The 19,681-nt window shown below is 43.8% G+C and overlaps 2 protein-coding genes across 17 annotated transcripts in view; one reads left to right on the top strand and one right to left on the bottom strand.

Annotated features, from left to right (window-relative positions):
- The window catches only part of CCDC88A (coiled-coil domain containing 88A), a 67,111-nt gene extending 49,317 nt beyond the window's left edge, over window positions 1–17,794 (top strand). For 3 of the 16 annotated variants that reach the window (XM_015621848.3, XM_015621849.3, XM_015621857.3), the window contains 8 exons: window positions 2,626–2,709; window positions 3,748–3,951; window positions 4,233–4,304; window positions 4,860–4,946; window positions 5,077–5,133; window positions 5,278–5,358; window positions 6,733–6,998; window positions 8,171–15,581. In XM_015621848.3, coding sequence (XP_015477334.1) covers window positions 2,626–2,709; window positions 3,748–3,951; window positions 4,233–4,304; window positions 4,860–4,946; window positions 5,077–5,133; window positions 5,278–5,358; window positions 6,733–6,998; window positions 8,171–9,160 — 1,841 coding nt within the window. In that variant the 3' untranslated portion in view covers window positions 9,161–15,581. Of the gene's footprint in view, window positions 1–2,625; window positions 2,710–3,747; window positions 3,952–4,232; window positions 4,305–4,859; window positions 4,947–5,076; window positions 5,134–5,277; window positions 5,359–6,732; window positions 6,999–8,170 lie in introns of all 16 variants that reach the window. The other 13 variants (XM_015621862.3, XM_015621861.3, XM_015621855.3 and 10 more) reach the window with 11 other exon arrangements.
- On the bottom strand, window positions 17,093–18,276 carry LOC107201880 (prolyl-tRNA synthetase associated domain-containing protein 1-like). Its single transcript, XM_015621865.3, has 2 exons — window positions 18,165–18,276; window positions 17,093–17,618 (listed from the first exon to the last, which is right to left on the bottom strand). The coding sequence occupies exons 1-2, from the start codon at window positions 18,243–18,245 to the stop codon at window positions 17,181–17,183; spliced, it is 519 nt and encodes a 172-aa protein (XP_015477351.1). The 5' UTR covers window positions 18,246–18,276; the 3' UTR covers window positions 17,093–17,180.
- Window positions 18,277–19,681: the final 1,405 nt, after the last annotated feature.

Below are 19,681 nucleotides of genomic sequence, written 5' to 3'. Positions count from 1 at the left end.
TTCAAAACACAGGGCTCACACTCCCCATCCCTGTCAGAGATACTGATTTCAAAAGGGTTTGCTGGGTGTGACATCTGTAGTTTTCCCTCTTTTCTGGGTGGTGATGGAGATCGTGTTTTCCCAACACAGGCCACTTATTCATGTAAATGTTTCCAGGAGAGCTCTTATCTCCCTGGGAAAGGTGATCTTGGCACAAAAGTCAGGTTACCCTGTTCTCAGAGAGCACCAATTGAGGTCTCACAGCGTGGCCAGAGCCTGTGTCTGATCCCTGTGGGAAGGAGGGGGTGCCTGGAGGGTTTTTGCTGTCCCAGCACAGGTTGATCCTGCAGGAAGTGTGTGCTCCTGACTGGACACCTTGGCTTTTCTTGCCTGCTGGAAGTACAGCCTCCTTCTGCCCAGGTACTGCCCACAAATGATTACTGACCACCCCTAATGATCAGGTGAGTGCCTCAGAGCTTTTCCTCTGGATGGATCCATTCTGAGCTTTCCCAGAGAAAACCCAAGGCAGGCAGAGGGGATTTTTGGTTTCTGTGGAGAAATACAGATACCCTTTGCTTCCACTTTAGCCATTTCAGGAGATCAACAAATTCCCAGGGAATTAGGGCTGTTAGTAAACAGTCATCTCTACAAGGAACACCGGTAGCAGGCACACCACATCACAGAGGGAATAAAAGGAGTGCTCTGCTCTCCATTTTCCAATGCTGAGGCATTTTAAAGATTTCTGCCTCCTGTTTTCTTCTGTGCATGAACAAAACAATGGCAGGCTTTGAACAGAGAATTCCCCAGAGGATTTCAGGCAGGCAGGAGAGTTACAAAGTGGGATCTTTCCTGCCCAGTTGAGGAATTCTGCAATACTCACCATTCATTCTCAGAAAGCAAGAAGGTGTTCATGGAATACTGAAAAGAAAAAGAATAGCTGATTTCTGCTGTAGCTCCACCATCCCAGTATTAATTATTATTATTGCTATTCCAGGACATTTCCTGAGGTGAAATCTGTGCAGATCCTACTGACATGGTTTCCCCTCCAAGCATTTTGCCTTTCTGCAAAAATAATGCAGGATTTCCAGGACATCAGTGGTTGCAGAGGAGTTTCTTGGTGGGCACAGTTGCTGAGAGCAATAAATCAGCCCTTTTGGAGGGGATCTTTGTTAATGGACAGGAAGGAGAGATGACTCTTGAGCATCCTCTGGTTACTTTTTCATAAGATTAAGGAGTTTTTAGTGAAGTGGAGTTACCTTCCATAAAGGATTACAGAGGGATGAGTTATTTCGTATGTAAAGGATTAAAGAAGTTACAGAAGAATTTTAATTTTTTTTCTGTGTCATCTTGATGACAAAAAGTAGAAACAGAACAGAATCTCACCTGTGTGGTGAGATTGGTTTGTGAACCTGTTCCTGTGGGTGCAGGCACAGGAAGAGCTGACAGGAGGAATAGGGAATATTTCAGTGCCAGGGTAGCTCATGTGCACTTGTAAATGGTATATATGATATATATGCACTGCTCTGTACACAGAACTGCTGTGTGCCAGGCTGGGGGAGCAGGGCACACCTCCCAGAAGGGGCTGCAGAGACAAACCAGGCAGAGCATGGTCTGGCAGACCTCTGCAGAAACCAGAGCTGCTGCCATCTCTGCAGGAATCACCACTCTGGGAATTCCATCCCGTGTCCCCTTCTGGATCTTTCCATGGTGGCTCCTGTGCCTGGCATCAGCCCCCAGACTTACCCAAGGCAGGCCAGCAGTTCCTGATGCAGAGTTCCTGACTCCAAGGACAAGATTAACTCGTGACTTCCCCCTCCTCCCTCTTTTAATACTATTTGTAATTTTAACTCTGTAATTCTCCTGGTAGACTTTAACTCGGTTTTCCTTGGGCCCTCCCAAAACGTTACAGCAACACTCACATTTGGATTTTCTTTTGCTGTTTTGGTTTTTTTTTCCTTTGGTGTTTTTTTGAGCTAAAATATTTGCACATTTGAAGCAGATTGATTTTGGTATTTTACCAAAATACTGCCCACAAATGGCATTGATCAGAAGGCCCTTGCAGGTTTTCTATGAGACAGTAGATGACCAAAGTTATTACTGAGCACAAAATGGAAGAAATGAAGACTGATAAAAGACTGTGTCCTCTTAGATGTGCAGGCAAAGCATCACAGAACTTATTAAGCCCCAAAAATTAAGGATGTGAACATATTTTAACATAGAAATTGTACTTAGAGTTGCTTTCATTTTCAGCTTTTTTTGCTTCACATTTTTCTTTATGTTCAAAAACAATGTTATTTTTCACAGTAAAAATTACATAGTGGTCAATTCCTGTAATCCCCTGCAAAGAAGTTACATTTATTTTTTTTTCAAGAGCTTCAAAGTGTATTACCCTCTGCACTGTAATTTTCAGTGCATTTCTGAGTTACTTATGGAAGTTTTCCTAGCACAGTTTTCCTGTTCCAGCGTAGTTCCATATTTCATGATCACCCAGAAGCAGGAGGATGATAGCTTTTAGCATAGCATACCTAGCTTAAACTCAGACATTCATTTCTGTCCTTAGTTTCAACATTTAACTTCCATCTGTTCTTCTCCCTTTTTTTCTTTCATTTCCCTGTTTCCGTTTTTCCTCATGCTATGACATAAAAGTGGGTGCACTGAAAAGACTGCCCTTTTTGAGGAACAGACCGAAGGAAAAAGACAAAATGAAGGCCTTCTACCGTCGCTCCATGTGTAAGACTTTATGACAGTTCAGCTTCTTCTCAATGGCTACACTGGCTTCCGTTACTAATTTTTCACTAACCTCTCCCTGGACTGCGCTCTATTTTTCCTCCTCTTTTGCAATGTGCAAGTCCTGCTACAGTACAAGGAGCTGGAGCTTTTTACTTTTTACCCTCCCCACCCCACCCCCCTTTTTTATTTTTACTTTTTAAGAAACTTTGGCACTGAATACTTTATGCCTGTGCACACACACGTAGCCACACGTTCCCATGCACACGCGTATAATCTATTCAGTGCCTCGTGACTGCATATATTTGTATACATGGCTGTCTATATACACATGGCCCCATGTGTATATGAATTTACAGTGCACTGTGTTAACGGAAATGGTTCTAAAGGACACGTTTCATAAGCCTTTTGTTCAGAAGTCACTGTAATTTCTTTTTTTGTTGTTGTTTAAAGCGAGTGTAGGAGATTGTGCGAGGCTCTCTGGTGGTCTGTCACTCTGCGAGTGTTCATCAGTTCTCGTTGCCAGAACGCTGCATTGATTTCTTTTGTTTCGTTTTATTTTCTAATGAGGGGTGGAGTGTTTTCTCGAGTTTGGGGAAGTGAAGGTGAATATCATCAGATGTGGTATTTTTCAGATCCTCTCTCTGTTGCTCTGTAAACCCCAGTGTGCCTGCAGTAACCTGCACTGTACAAGGATCCCGTGTGAGCGCTGGCACTCCGTTGTATGAGCACCCGTGCCCGTTTTGTCCCCGCTCATCCCATTTTCTCACGGCAAGCAGCTGGCAGAGCCTCTAACAGCACCTGGCATGGCATGGCGATCCCTGAGCAGCCTGTTTTGAGCAACACCTCCCTGGGCTCAGCAGCCTGAGCCTCCTCCCTCCCTCTGTCCCGGTTGCATGCGGTACCCGGGGTGCGGTTTGTTCCTGCCGGCTGCCTGCGGGCGCTTTAATGCTTAGAAAACTGTCCGACCTTTGCAATGCACATTAACAACCCCCCAGGTACGTTGCCCTCGCTGATCATTTGCTTTCATTTGCATCCCAGCCATGAATGACCTGGTGCAGTCCATGGTCCTGGCAGGAGGACAATGGACAGGTAGTTCTGAGCATCTGGAGGGTCCTGATGATATATCCACGGGTAAAAGGAGGAAGGAATTGGGAGCTATGGCCTTCTCTACTACAGCCATCAACTTTGCCACTGTCAACTCCTCCACAGGCTTCAGATCCAAGCAGTTGCTAAATAATAAAGGTATAGGTAGAAGCTTTTTGCACCGTGATGTAACTGTGTAAATATTGGTTTGACTTAATGTTTTTAAGTTTTTCAATCTTAATAATCGAGATGCAGTGCTAAGATAATGAACTGGCTTAATAACTGCAGTTATAAAATGTTTCAAGGTTTTTCCTACAGAATGTTTCCTAAGTAAAAATGGATTGCTTTGAAAAATATTTTGCTTTTTATCAATGATAAGTATTTTAATAATCTTTCCGCTTTATTTTATTTTACATCTTCCTTTATGTCTCTGTGTGTAGATACTACATCCTTTGAAGATGTAAGTCCACAAGGTATTAGTGATGATTCTAGTACAGGATCAAGAGTTCATGGTAAGATGTGAGCTTTAATTAAATGAATTAAGGATATATGATGTGAATGTTAATGAATTTGTGAAAATACAGTGAATGGCATCATTGCAATGAGCATGCTCTCTCTGATTTTCATATCTCTCCAATCTACTGTATCATTTCTTCAGATTCTCCTTTCTCTCTTAACTACTACATCAGACAGATGTTCTGTATCTCTGGTAGAAAGTATTTGTGAAGTGCATCTGAACAGGATGAAAACATTTTCCCTTTTAGTGGGAAAATGTTTGAACTTCTATTTGGAGTTAATAGTAAATAAAGGAAGTTAGCGTTTCGGTCCTAAAAAAATCAAATCCAAATCTGGTGTGAGTTTTCAATGCTTGTTGTTCAGTGAACCCCAAATTTGCCATGTGCTGTAGTTTACAAAATCATTACGTGTTCCTTCAAGCAAAGCTTTGAAGTGAAAAATAGTCTATTAATAGAAGTGAAGTTTTAACTGTACTGTAAACATTTACAATGAGTACGAGCAGCAGACATTTTTGAGGCTACTAACAGTGCATTTCCCTTGTATTGGCTTAGGAGTACAGGACTTTATCTGTGCAGATGCTCTTGCTCCTCCTGTCCGTGGCATTCCAGCCCTGTGCAGGGTTCCCTGTCAGATCTGTTGTAAGTGACCTGACCACAGCAGCCCCTGCATATCCCTGTCTGAGCCCTGCTTCCTCACTGAGCACTCAGTTTCAATTCTAAACTACACTCTTTCTCTTTTCCTCTCCTCTGTACCTCGCTATTCCTCTAGTGCCCTTTTCCAAAGTGTCCTCTTGGACCGCCTGGAAATTCCTTCGCTTTCTGATCTGTAAGAAACCACTTTGTTCCCACGGGCATGCTCAGCCTGGGAGGTCGTGCATGATCCTCTGAGCATTCTGTCAGCAGAATGTCAAGGTGCCGTGTCCTCTGCTAAAATGTTGTTCATCACAGTGTCTCCTAATTTTCCATTCAGCTTCCAGACCAGCCAGCCTTGATAGTGGCAGGACATCCACTAGCAATAGCAATAACAATGCTTCACTCCATGAAGTCAAAGGTATGCTGGGGGTGAATTCACATCGGTGCTTCATTTCCATTCTTTTCTCTCTAAGATCATCTCTAGAGGTTCAAAAACCCCCACAACCAAAAAAACTCCCACTGCACAGCACGGCAGGTGCTTCCTTGAGTGTTTCACAGCCTTCATTCCCCAAATTAGAAGCACAGGTATTTTATGGTTTTAATAAATATTAAAAGAGCGGTGTTAGTTTTTAAATTTCCGTATATTTTAAACCAAACCTAACCTGGATAACATTGTTACAAAATAAGAATTCCCCCCCAAATTACTTTAAAAGCTTTTTAAGCTGAGAAATTGCTCCTTTTTTTCTTTTTTTTTTTTCTCCAAGCATCCTCCTGCACTGCACTACTGCTGTGAGCTGTGTGCTGTACAACTGCACAAAATGGCACATGTGATTCATGCTAGAAACCCTTACATTTTGGTTTTAATAGATTATTAACGTCCTTGGATTTGTCAGGATTCTCTAAATTTGATGTATGAAGAACCCTGGTATATTTTTGTATCTCGTGGCTTTTTTAGCTGGAGACTGTTGTACAGACCAGACTAGAGCACTGCCAGCTCGATAATAATATTCGTGGCTTGCATCTCTTAAATGGTGTCTGTTTGTTTGGAAATTTAGGAATGAATGCTAGCTGAATATTTCTTATAGTTTATTTTATATCTGTTACATTGCTCCCTTCTGTACAAGATCCCTTGAGGTCCTCCTCACCCCCATGTCTATACAGGATTAGGCATTTCCACCAATTTATCTTGGTTCAAATTTCATTTCATTTCTTAGGAGTGACATGAAGCTGGAAATACTTGATTATCCATCAGTATTTTTGAAGCAGTTCACAGTTACTGACAAATAAAATGAGGAGGTGTTGTGGAATTTATTTTACATCTGACACCACGTGCTTCCTTCAGCTGTACAAACTAGGAAGGAACAGCAGGAATTGTTGGAGAAGCATTCCTGAGTAGCTCTTGTTGGAGAAAAGATTTTATTTCTGCTCAGTTCTTTGTATTTCCTTTAACATTTAACTACCCTGTGCCTCCTAGGGATGCTGAACAAGAGTGGAGAGGTCTCTTTAGCCTTTTGGAGTATTATGTAGGTGGAGACACAGATTATAAGTGAAAGGTAGATTTTACATTTTACTTAAAAAAAAAAATCTTGCCATGTTTGAAGAGCTGCAAAAGGTAAGTCAGGGGAGTGCAATTTCACAGAGTAAAAAATAACAGCTGGACTTTGTTTTTTTAAGTCCTTTAAATAGAATGAATGTTACCTGAACCTGGTAACATTGCAGATTTGAGTGGGGTTATACAGGTGTACAGCTTTTTGGTGTATTTCTAACGGAAACACTGCCTTCCCCCCCAAAGCAGGTGCAGTGAACAGCCAGAGCAGGCCCCAGAGCCACAGCAGTGGGGAGTTCAGCCTGCTCCACGAGCACGAGGCCTGGTCCAGCAGCAGCAGCAGCCCCATCCAGTACCTGAAGGGACACACCAGGTCCAGCCCCGTGCTCCAGCACAGGACGCCCGAGGCGCCGGAGAGTCGCGGCAAACACACCAAAACGGGCTCCCCTGGCAGTGAAGTTGTCACCCTGCAGCAGTTCCTGGAGGAGAGCAACAAGAGTAACTCCAGTGAGGTCAGTGAAGAGTATTTAACCTACTCAGTGTCCCGTGCGTGGGCTCAGAATTAATGCGAGGCACAGTGAGTAGAATTCCTGAAAGATTTCTTGGAACTGTCACACCTGCATTGAGAGGTCACAGGCACTGTCTCCTGATGCACTCTCCGGTTCCACCAGCAGGAAATCTGTGGAATTTTGCAGCTTGACCCTCTGTGGTCCCTGGGTGTAGGGAAAAGTCAGCCTGTACTGCCAAAGCTGTCGGGTGTGTGGGACACCAGGGCTCACTCCTCTTCTTCCAGTCCAGCGGCAGCTGCTGTCACATCTGTCCTGCATCAACAGCAAGGAAAATGTGTGATTTCATTCCCTGAGGAGACTCTTGTCTGCTTCAGTTTCATCTTCTTAACAGTACTGGGAAACAAAAAGTGACCTTGGAGCTTACTGAAATCTGAGAGGAGTAAGGTGAAGGGGATATTTCTGTAAATCAGTGACAGTTTCTTAGAAGCCCCAAATCACCTCATCTCTGCTGGTATTCCAGGTTCTGCATCCCAGGTCCTTCAGCTCCACCCAAACTCCTGTAGGATATCCTGCTGTAGGATAAAGCCAGCCAGTCACTGTGACTGGGGCCTCTCAGGAGTGAGGATCCATCTGGAGAAGATTCTGCATTTTTTGGTTAGATACTTAAAATGGCTCTCACCCATGGTCTCCCTGAGAAGGATTTTTGGAGTTTAAGCACTAGACAATACTCTACTGGCAATAGGAAATAAAAAACCCTACTTAAGTCATCAAGGCAGGTCCACTGCTGTTCACAAATCCCAGAATCCTCTTCATAGCCTCACAGACCCATTCTGGGTGGAAGGGTATTCAAAGGGTTTCTTTCCAGTCTTCTGCCAGAGCATTTCCCTAATGCCTTTAGCTGAATTCTTCCCCAGTTGTCTCTGGTGCCATCTTGAAAACAGCTACAGTCTTTCTTCACTTGGTCTGAATATTATTCACCTAAACTGTTTTTTTTTTGTAAACTGTACAGAAAACTCCTAGGTCTGCATCATAAATGTTTGATAGTGCTTTGAGAGCTGAGAAATTAAAAAAAAAACCCAAATCTCGGTAAAATTGTTTTTCATTTATGTCCACAAAAATCGCTGAAGAAAAGATAAAAATTACAATTTCAAAACTTACGTTTTCTGTTTCCACAGATGAAATCTGCAAGCGAAGAGAACCTTTTAGATGAAGTGATGAGAAGCTTGTCGGAGTCTGCGGAGCTGGCAGGGAGGGAGAAGCTCCGAAAGCAGCCGGCGGCTGGCTGTGGCATCGTGAGATCCCTGAGTGTCAGGAACACGGTTGATTTCTCAGATGGACGATCCCTCAAACCAGAACAGCTGGTAAGGCCCAGCCTCCGGAAGAACGAAGATCTCTACTTCAGTAGCTCTCCAATCAAATTCACCCCCGGCGCCCAGGGCAAGGCCCGGTCCGTGAAAGAGAAGATCCAAGCGACTGTGACCCAGCGACAATCCAGGGACTGCAACCCCTACGCCACCTTACCTCGTGCCAGCAGCGTCATTTCCACGGCAGAAGGAAGCACCCGAAGGACAAGCATCCATGATTTTTTGTCTAAGGACAGTAGGCCGCCCGTGTCCGTGGATACAGCCCCGGCCGACAGGAGCGCTCCGCCCGGCTCCAGTGAGTACTCGGCACTGCGGGTGTCCTCTGCTTGTGTTGGCTGTGTGCCTGGCAGGGGGGAGCGCGGCCCCTCGCCCACCCCGCGCCATTTAGGAGCTGACTCCGAGCTGCCCAAGCCTTCCAGGACGGAAAGGCCAGGTTGTCGTGAGAGGACTTTGCCGAGCTCGGGTGTGTTCTGGGATAAAGCCGGCGGAGCTGGGAATGGCAGCGCGGGCTCCTTCGCTGCGCCCCAGCCGTTTTTATCCCTCAACACCGAGTTAGTCAGCAATATCAGTGGATTGCCCCCGAGATCCACCTCCAAAGCAGCTGATCAGGCAAACGTGTCGGCGTTTAGGGCGGTGCTGAGGAGCCAGGACCAGCCTTGTGCTGCTCCAAAGGCTCAGGGTGACCCGCGGGCAGCTCTGAGCAGGGACCCTGTCCCTGCCCCCGGCCCCGGCGAGGCGCAGTCCCCGCTGCTGGTCTCGGAAGATAACCAGACCCTGTGGTATGAGTATGGCTGTGTATGAAGGAAAGTTGTGTTATTAAATGTGTGTCTAACATGCCATAGAGGTGTTCTCCATGTCTGCTGGATGATGGGGAAAACTTCCCTCGGATGAAGGAATCGTTCCCGGTTTATCCACGGGGTGGCTGTTCCCCGCGGATGGCGCCTGTGGACCGTGGCATGTTTGAATGTGGAATTGTAACCCCACCAAAGTCTGCATGAAACATTAATTGCACTGTGTATATTTTGCATGCCTTTATAATACAAGCTCTATTTTTATTTGTCACACATTGCAAATATTTTGGTGTTTTCCTGTTGGTTACCGCTGCATGTTAAACGGAGCGCATGCCCGGGACGGCGCAGGGAACAGCATTCCTGGGACAAGGACAGCACTGGCAGCGCTGCTCTGCCTCTCAGGGCTGTCAGTAACACACTCATCATCTACTTGGGAGGGAGAAAACCCTTTTTTTTCCTCCCACTTCTTTGAAAAATGAGGTACTAATGGAAAAAAGCGTTTGGAGAGATCTCAGTGTCTTCTTACTCTTCTCATTTATGCATGAGAAACAAGTGCCCAATCCTCCAAATAATTCAGTGCCTCTAGTTTGCACAGTAAATATTAAATACTGTCCATACGGAGTAATAAACACACAGACCATTCATAATCCTAAACAGAAATGATAATTCTTACAAAGAGGTGATAAATAGTCACATAATACACAGCACTTGTCATGAAAAAATGACCTTTTCCACCTCTTCCTTTTGGTCTGCTTTGTCTTTCCAGTCGTGGGTACAGCTCTGGTGAAGTGTTTGGTTTTATCAAGGGTCAAATAGCAGGCTCCTTGTGATGTATAGGAATAAAAAACTGTCTTGAGTATGGTGGAAATTCATTTTTTCTTGTCAATGGAAGTACCACTGATATAATAGAAAACAAGTGGTGAACAAAGTAACAGCAAATGGTAAATTAACACAGATAAATAAAAGAGAAAATAACAGAGTTGCTTGCAAGGTTATGGGATGATATGAACACTTCAGCAAATAACTCCTTAAATTCCAGATAAGCAGCAAAAGAGAAATGTTGAAAAATAATTATTTAATGTGCCACTGTTTCTGCATGTGCTTGAAACTTCACAGTAGTAAATTTAAACAGAGTTTAAAATTGTATCAGATTTAAGCTATAATTAGGCTTTAGACATGAGCACTTCTTTGCAAGTGGACTTGGGTTATGCCAGTTGTGGGAGCTAAAATACATTACAAAAAAATTGAGCGACATTATAGCTAGAGGGAAAATAATTAAAATTGAAAATATCTATTGAAAACAACAAATGCCACATTCTATTTTGTAGAGTTGCATTTATTCTGCCAGCAATTTTGTGGCAGTCACAGAAGCACTGTGTGGGCTGAACTTTTAATTCCTTAGTAGTTAATTAGGGAGGAGCAGTGAATCCATAGTTCCTGGAGGAAGAGCCGCAGATATCCCATGTGGAAGTGTTACATGGGATGGGAATCCCTGTGTTTCAGGAAAAAGAGGAGGATATGGAATATCTGGAGAATAAAATGGCTGTTTCAGGATGTGACACACTCCTTCCCCAGCTCTGCTCCACTCGTTGTCACTGGGCTGATAAAACTCTCACTTCTCCCAGTGCTGAGCACAGCGAGCAGTCAGTTCTTGCTGTGTTCCCTCTGGAACTATCTCAGCAGCAAAAGCATGAGAAATCTGATCTGTAATCTTCATTTCACACACATTTACTCTCACAGAGCAGGACCAGTGTTCTGGTCTTGGGTCAGGCCACTTGACTGCAGTTCATCTGCAGTTGGGTTGGGATTAGGCTGGAGGTGAAGAGCGCTATCCCAAGCAACGTCACACAAGGCATTTTGCAAGTTATTTAAGGAGTTACAATCCTAGCTCTGAGAGCACTTAATACAAACTCATCCTGTGCTGCCAGGGTCTGGCTTTTCTTCCCTGTGCCCTGCAGAGACACTGGTCAGAACAAGGTGTGGAGCTGCTTTAGATCAGCTCTCCCTGCAGAAGTCTTGGGTGTGCTGTTGCCTCCTCCTCTTGCTTAGGTCACACCTTACACAGTCACACCTACAAAAACTTCCAGTCTTGTCCCCAGCTTCCCTCTTAAACCCCAAGGGCTTTGGAATAGCCAGGCATGACTGTCCTGGAGCCACTGGTGTCTCCAGTCTGCTGGAGCTGGAGTCCAACCTTGTCCAGCTCAAGCCACTCTGCACTGGTTTGTAAAATTGCAATGAATTGCATTTCAGTTCCGAGAGAATAACTTGTTTTTCTCCACTGAGTTCAGCAGCAGCAGTGTTCTGCAAGAGAGTGTCTAATGGGTCTGGATAATGACTTACCAACATTTGTTACGTATGAAAGAAAGAGTCGTGGACAGAAAGATCTTGTTTTTCCTCCACTTCTTGGTCTTTAACAAGAAGTTTGTGGATTCTGTGTTCAAATGGTGGAAGGTTCCATGGGATTCTTTCCATTCCCAGTCCCTGCTGCTCCTCAGCCATGTGCATGGCAGGCTGTGAAACACGTGGAGCCCTTGCTCATTCCTGGGTTCCTGCTGCCTTGGACAGTGCTAAGTGAGGACTTTGCATGATACCAATAAACACTAAATAATAAGTGGCTGCTGCCCAGAAAGCTTTTGCTGTTCAGGCTCAGCCGTTTGCTCACAGTTGAGGTTTGCCTGGCTCAGGGTTTGCTTGATGCTTTGCTTTCAGTGACTGGTGAATTCAGATGCTGCATTTTGCATGTTCAAGCTGTTGCATGCAAAGACAGTTTTGTGGTTTGTGGAACTGAATGTGAATGTTTCTGTCGGTGTGCAGCAGGTCAAAATACCACGTAGGAAGTTCTCTGCTAGGGTCAGTCAGCTGTGATTGCACCTCATTATTGCTTTTTCTTTCCAGTCATGCAGAAACATAAGGGCTGGTGTAGGTAAAGGTGACATATCAAGGACTGTGGCTTTAGGAATAACACCTGGCTGTTGTAAATGCTGAGATGAATGTCAGTGAGTGTAGCTGAGCAGGCACTTGCAGTGAGTTTCTTCTGTCCCTCTCCTCTGTCCTTTCCTCTTAAAAACAACCAGAAAGTGTTTATGTATCCTTTTGCTCTCCTAATGAGTAGAATGTGTTTTAATGCATGAGGGTTTTTTTTTCATGTCCTGATAAACACAATGAATAACCTGAAATGCTTTTCTCTGCAGATGTGGAAGCTATCCCAGAAAGCAGAAATTCAAAAAGCAGGTCTAGGGAGCAACAAAGCTCCTAATTCTATTACCCACTACCTGAGCTGTGGGCCAAGTGGTGAGTTTCCTGCCCAATCTGTAAATGAGATGAATTTCATTTACAACAAACTAACAGCATTCCATCTCAGCCCCAGAGCACATTGCATTAACCAGATGTAAATCCTGCTTGCTTACCTGGCTTCTCTCGCGCTCGCTCCTTAGGCTGGGGCCGGTGGCTCTCCAGAGCCTCTTCCAGAGGCAGGGAACCTCATCCTGCTTAGCCTTTTGCCTGTAAAAATGACTTTTTTTATTTTTCCAATCTCCTAAAGAAGAAAGTTCAAAGAAATCTCGTTAAGAAACAATACTGATGTCAGTTCTTAGACAGGGACAGGTAAATATGAAAGAACAGTTGAACAAAACTCAGAGTATTCAGTACCCCACAGAGTCTGCCTTTTTTTATAAAGCTTGGTTTTGGTGTTCTGTCCTCTTCTCAACTTCCCTGAGCCCCTGTGGTGCATGCTGTTAGTGCTGTTAGTGACTGAACTCTGTGTGTTGTGCCTCTACACCTGAAGCTTTTTCTTACATTCTTTTCTCTTTCTGCCTTTCGACTGAACACAGAGAGAAAAGTGTCCTTCAGTATCTCAGTGTGAAGCCTTTATATCTGAAGTAACAAGACAGCGGCTGTAGGAATCATTAATAAAAATTAAGGGAATTTTTTACATTCTTCGTGACTAGAGCAGGCAAGAAATAAAAACCTACCTACCTACCTTCCTTCCTTCCTTGAATCAAGGAGCTCTACTGGAGTCTGCTGCCGAAAATGTGTAGATGGTCTTAGGAATTATTGCACATTGCACTGTTAAGATCTACTGAATAAAGGACAGTTCTCATCTCCCTAAGGACCAAGGATTTTAAGGTCTCAAGAATTACTCCAGGGAAAAAAAAACAAAAAACAAAACTTCTTTCATCTTCTGTTTTTGAAATTAGCCACTGATTTGCTTAAGCTTCTGCTAATAATTAGCCAAAAACCCCCAAAACTAGCAGTTTCTATTTACGTCTGTAAATCTAAAGGAAATGCTGTAGAGTTTTGTTCAAATGGACTGTATATACAGATACAAAAACCTCACAGCTACTGGCACTTCACTGCCTTATTTGGTTAGCATAATCTGCATGAAATTGCTCTTAAGAAAGTTTATGCTGATTTTTGTTGCATACTGCAAGAGAAAAATTTGTTTACATCCATGGAAAAGCTCGGTAACTAACAGAAGTGGGAGTCATGGGATAATGGTGTTATAGAGACATTGTTTGTCCTTTGTGTTTTTCACATTCCCAAGTTACTCTGCATATGTATGTTCAGATGTTTCTGACAGGAAACTGTCGGGTATGGTTTTTCTATAACTTTTATTTTAATATAAGGCTGTTTTCCACAAATGCCATTTCCAGGATAAGACTGTCTTACAATGTTTGTGTATTAACTAATTTTTTTTTTATATTATTTTTTTTTTTACTGTTTGTCTTTTGTCACGAGCTAATTGTGGCTTAGGAGGTTTCTTGATGGCAAAAAGAAATGTAAATAATATCATATGCATTTTACAATCAGTTCCCTTTAAGGTTATCTTTTACTAGACACATTTTGTTCATTATTGATTTATATTAAAGTCAACAAATGTTATTGGTACGTTTGGTGGTTGCATATATTTGTCTGGAAAGATTTGCAGTGAGCTCAGAGGAAGTGGACAGGAACTGAGACCCAAAACGAGTTGTTTTATTTTATTAAAGCCAGTAAGCACATTCCTGTAAAGGAATTCATGTAAAGGGTTGAGTTCCCTGTGTCACCTCTGTCCATCAGGCAGGTGCACAATGTCACCTGCAGCTTCCTCAGTGAAGGTGAGCCCTGCTGCTGAAGGCAGTTCCACAGATTGAAAAGCTTGAAAAAGCTTTCCCAAAAGGGGAAAATGGAGGTGTGCGCAATAAGCTTTAGAAAAGGACATTTTCTGTTTCTTTTCTTTGAAATGAGTTTCTCCTGAATGTTTTTTCATGATAAAATGGGCTAAAAGATCTATACCGAGGGCGTGGCGGGTATGACAGACAATTCAAATGCCATAAAAATGAGGCAAATCTCTCTTAACTCTGAATGACAGCGTGGTCAAGCTCATTTCAGGGCCTGTGCCTGGGTTCTCCTCACTGTCTGCTGACAGAGGACTGATGCAGCTCGAAGCCCCCAGCCAGAACCGTTTGTTACTGTTCCAGTGCGTGGCTTGAACCGAGCGATTGGAAGTGCAGTGCCAAATGCTGCTCCGACCCGAGCTGGTGGCTGTGTCTGGGGACGCTGTGGTGGCTCTGGCACACACTCCCGTGTGTGGAGCGCTGCTGGGCACACATCACTGCCCTTCCCACAGCTGCTTGTGTCCTTTCCATCAGCCAGGGATCCCTTCCCCTGCCCCTGACCAGCTCAGCCCTTCTCAAGCTGCCCGCTTGGCTTTGCACAGAGGTTCCGTGCGGCGCTCGAGTGGCTCTCTGTGCTCTGCTGCTTCCCCCTCTTCTTCTTCCTTTCTCAGTCTTCCCAGCCTGTGCATTAAAGGGAAGGAAAAAAGGAAATTGAACTTGGGAGCTGCTCAGTTCCAGGGATGCACACAGCAGCTGTGGCCCCATGGACACAGGAGCACACAAACCCCCTTTGTACCCCAGGAATCCCAAACCCAGCACTGCCAGTTCCAGGTTACAAAGGAGGTTCTCATGCCATACAATGTCTGTGTTCTTATTTACTTTTCAGATAGTCTCTGAGGATTTAGTAACATTCCCAACACCTATGATTATTATTATTATTATTTCTAAATTTTGTCCAGGACATGATGCAGCCTAACAAAGGAGCTCATGTGTGATTTTTAGGGGTAGCTGATAATGTATATGTAAATAATGCTTTGATATTAATAAAATTGCCTTAAAGGAATGTACCGAGGTGTGAAACAGAACTTAAAAAGCTCTTATTTAAAACTGTAATTTCCTTTACATATTAATTTTTTTAATGTTTGCCATTGTATACATTTATTAATGATGTTATTAAAATGCCAAACCAAATAATTTTTATTCTTATTTTGTGTGTGTATATTTATACACACTTTTTCTGGAAACTGATGTTACTGGAAGGGTATTGGTGTCGTGGTGATGTGTGCAGTGAGTATTTCTTCTGGAAGGAAACTGATAAAACCGTAGCAGAATTTTTCTGGACCACGTGTAGTTTGTTCTGTGTGATTTGTGTAGAGCTGGGTAGCTTTTAATTGTAAACTATTTTGATACTATTATTAAAAAAAAAAAATACACTGATTTCATAAGTAAATACAAAAAGAAATCATTCTAGATTTGCCAAATGTAGTATTTGAAGCCTGGTAGTTACTTTTGCTGAGATGAGTCTCAGGATCCCTTCTGAGGATAAAATTAGTTACACTTCAGGCAGTGCAGATTCCAGGATTGTGCACGTCCTTCAAACAATTTGTCACATTTAAAACATTCCAGATGTAAAAACCGTGGCAAGTCAAATCTAATACTCATTTTTTTAAGTAATAAGGGATTTTGGGGTACCACAAAGAAAGAACTTTAAGGAGGAGTGAGAGTGAATGGCAGAGAGAGAGAGCAAGATAAACATTAAAGACACATCCTAATGTATCAGTGTGGAGATAACGGTGCATTTGTCAATCCAGAGCTCATTGATCAACCCAGTATTCCTAAATACCAGATGTTCCCTTCAGTCTGTAAAATCACATGTACCTGGACATGTCTCTAGTGACTCTCCCTACAGCTGCAGCATTTTTTGGTGGCTTCCTTCCCTCTGGACATGACTCCCAGGATCGATGGGGTTGGTTTGTGTCTGTCAGAGGTGGAGAACTGAAACTGCTGGATGGTGAAGGGTTCTGTCACTAAGAGCTCTGAGAAGAGGTGCCAGATTCTTCCAGATGAAGGAAACAGTGCTGAGGCTGTGAGTGAAGCAACTTGCCTTACTGTAGATGATTTTTCATACTCAGTTAATAGTAATTGTTCATTCACCCAAGATCACAAATCCTTTTACGTGTTTTTAATTCATGCTCCTGTAGTTTTGGTGTCAGTTCATCCCAGCCTGTGCTCATTGCTCTTGCTCTGAGGCATTGTTTGTAGTGACATTTTCCTTGAGCTGCATCCAAAAGCCTTTACCCCCATCACCTTCAGATTCCATCCCTCACTCACTGCTCCCCTGGCTTTGGGTTTTGGGGGGTGCTCCTTGCCATGGGATGTTTACTGGACCTGGAGTTTCTGCTGCTTCTGTCTTCAGCACACCATGACTGAAAAATGACAATCAAATGCATTTCCTGTAGTGTAGGCGAGTTGTTTTTTTAGGTGAAAAGAATAAAAAGAAAGCAATGTGTAGTAGGGCATAGATGGATGCAGGGACAGTCATTCTGTCCTGGGGGTATTGACAGGTGTTCTACAACTTGGAATTTGTTCTTTCCTAGTGATGTCAAGTTTAAACCTTCAAGGCCAGTCCAATGCCTGGGAAATTATAGTTTTATCCATTTACTGATAAAGACTATAAGAGTATTTAAATAATGCCTTTTCTACTTATTAGCTACTTAGAGGTAGATTGCAAAATGTCTTTTTAAGAACATTGTGAAACTTCTAATAACTGAAAGGTAATATTTTTTCTCACCAGATTATACATTACAAACTTACATAGTTGAAACAGATGAAAAAGGAGTAAGCCATTTTTTTTTCAAGTTTTATTTGTAATGAGATTTTCCACCACTTTTGCTCTACAAAATCTACAAATAGTAGTAGAAAAATGAACTTCCTCTACTTAACATCTTCATCAAAGTGTACGATGATGGGATCGTGGCCTGTCGACTTCACAAACTTCAGGAAGTCATCGGGGCTTAAGCCCATGGTTGCAGAATTTGTCATTGGATGAAAATACACCATTTCGTGGCCCCCTTGGAGCAAGGCAGCATCCAGCACCAGCCTCACATCTCCCTGGTCACAGAAGAGGGCGAGCGGCGTGGCACAGCCCTGGCCCACTTTCAGCTTTTCCAGCATGGCATTTTCATCAGCAAATCTTAGGTTTCCACTTCCAACACCCAGTTTTTTAGCCAGTTCGTTTAAATTGACCTGCCTGTTGTGCAGGACTGTCACCAGCCAGAACCCTTTCTTCTTTTTGTCTTTAAGAAACAGGTTTTTACTGTGACCTCCTTTCATGTGTTGGACGTGCGGCATCATTTCTTCGACAGTGAACACCTGGAAAACAGCACCGCTGTCAGACTCTGTATCCCATTAGACTCCCAGCCGTGTGCTGGCAGGTATCTTTTGTTAAATATTTAGAGAATACTGAATGTTCTACTCGGCCTAAAAGCTGTACCCTTTTATGAAGGGATTTTAACAGAACACGAATAAAATGTGACGAACTGCTCCGGCACACTTTGAGAAGCATTTGTGTCTCGTGTGTGCAGCAATGTCTCTCTCTCGCTTTAAAGGCAGCGCTGGGAGCGCTCCCGTTTGCGACTCCACACACTTGGAATGACGTGGCGTGTAACTGGGAGCGAGTAAAAGTTTGGGAAGCATTTTGGAATGCGGCCGAATTCAGGGAAAAGGAGTGAGCGAGCCGCTCCTCACACCACGGGGGGAAAGGGGGTAGATCTGGAGGCAGAGCCAAACATTCTACCAGGCCCTGCGAGAACTTCCACGTTGATACTTCCGCTAAAACCCCGCTCTGAGAACCTCATCCCGCCCTGATCCTGCTGGCACTGAGGGCTTCACCCGCGGGTTTTCAGGAGGCTGCCGTACCTGCGGGTGCTCGGCGGTGACGGTGGCGATGCCCAGGTCCCGCAGCCGCCGCTGCAGCGCCTCCCGCAGCTCGGCCGCCATCGCGCCCGCCGCGCTCCGCCCCTGCCGCCCGCCCGGCCCCCGGGCGGCTCCTGCGCCGGGCAGCACCGAAAACGCCAAAAACGCCTAAATCCACTGCACTTCCCCTCGTTTCGGCTAAGGAACGGGCCCCGCCGTGCGCGCCGTGGGGGTAAAATGTCTCCGTCCCACCTGAGCCTCCCCTCAATACATTTCATGTTCCTTAAAGAGATTTCCTTCCCAAACAGCGACATTAACGCGTTGTTCCCACGCGCATTCCGTGTGAACTGTTCGGTTCAGATGTTGGTTTCAAACAGATATTTGTCAACATTTAACCTATTAATTTTTTTGTACGTGTCCTTACTCTAATTCCAGGTTCCTGGCGTGCTCCTTATATAGTTTTGCTAAAAACACTGCTAGATAAGAAAGTTACGAAAAGTTCAAAGCTAAAATGAAAATCAAAATACATGATACACCCAAAAACAAAAACTGCAACATTTGTATTTTTTTTAAAGGCAGCAAATAATAATCAGGAATTACAACTAAGGGACAAAACCAAACATTAATGGCCACACAATTGGAAAATATTTCTGCAACCCAAACCATTGTCCTGACCTATGACATCAATAATTATTTGTTTTCAGTTTGCCCTTCAGAAAAATGGGCAATCTGTAATAAGCTTTAAATTAAAATAGTATGACTCTGTGGTTAAGAGACGTGTGGATAAAATGAGCCTTACACAGGAAGATTCCCAGGCAGGACCCAGTGGAAGATCAACTCAAAAAGCAGATTTGCAGTAAACTCTGATGATTGTTTCTCATTTTCTCAAAATCTATCTTTCCAATAAAGGTTTTTCAGGGCAGTCCCAGGATGTGTTGCCCTCGTAATGTCCCTGTGCCAGCCCTTCCTTCCCAACCTGTCTTCCTGACCTAGAACATTGACCACTTTTAATGCACTTTGCACAACTTTTGGTATTTAATCTTTTTATTTTACTCTGGTCTGAGATGATTTTCCCCATTTTACCCGTGGAGAAACATTCAAGGGCCGTGTGTCAGTACCCTGCCTTTGAAATGCTTCCTCTTAGATTTTTGTTTTCTCTACTCCATTAAGTGGCTGTTTTAGAGACGCCAAATTAGAGAGGTCTTAAAAATCAGACACGTTAAATCTTTAGATTGGATGTGGGTGGGAGGGCTTTGCAAAGATGAAGCTGCTGTCTCCTGGCACGGAGGAATAAAACAAATGTGTAGATAGAGAAATAGATAGTTTTAAAAATAAGTTTCAGAACCCTAGAATGGCATAAACTCAGGAAATCTGTCCCATGACGGGTATGTCGCTTCTCCCCTGAGGGATTTCCCGCCTCCCGTGAGGGGATCCATGTCTCCCCTTCCCTGAGGGATTTCCCGCCTCCCGTGAGGGGATCCATGTCTCCCTTTCCCTGAGGGATTTCCCGCCTCCCGTGA

The sequence above is a fragment of the Parus major genome, chromosome 3 (assembly GCF_001522545.3).
Source record: "Parus major isolate Abel chromosome 3, Parus_major1.1, whole genome shotgun sequence".
NCBI classification, from domain to species: domain Eukaryota; kingdom Metazoa; phylum Chordata; class Aves; order Passeriformes; family Paridae; genus Parus; species Parus major.
Note: the sequence above shows the minus strand (reverse complement) of the source record. Positions and strands in the feature narration are given on the sequence as shown.

Bases quoted from the DNA above. Each gene is read 5' to 3' on its own strand.
- LOC107201880 (XM_015621865.3), bottom strand. From the start codon at position 18,245: ATGGCGGCCGAGCTGCGGGAGGCGCTGCAGCGGCGGCTGCGGGACCTG. The intron at 17,619-18,164 runs GTACGGCAGCCT...GCTGTTTTCCAG, and splicing joins TCACCGCCGAGCACCCGCAG to GTGTTCACTGTCGAAGAAAT.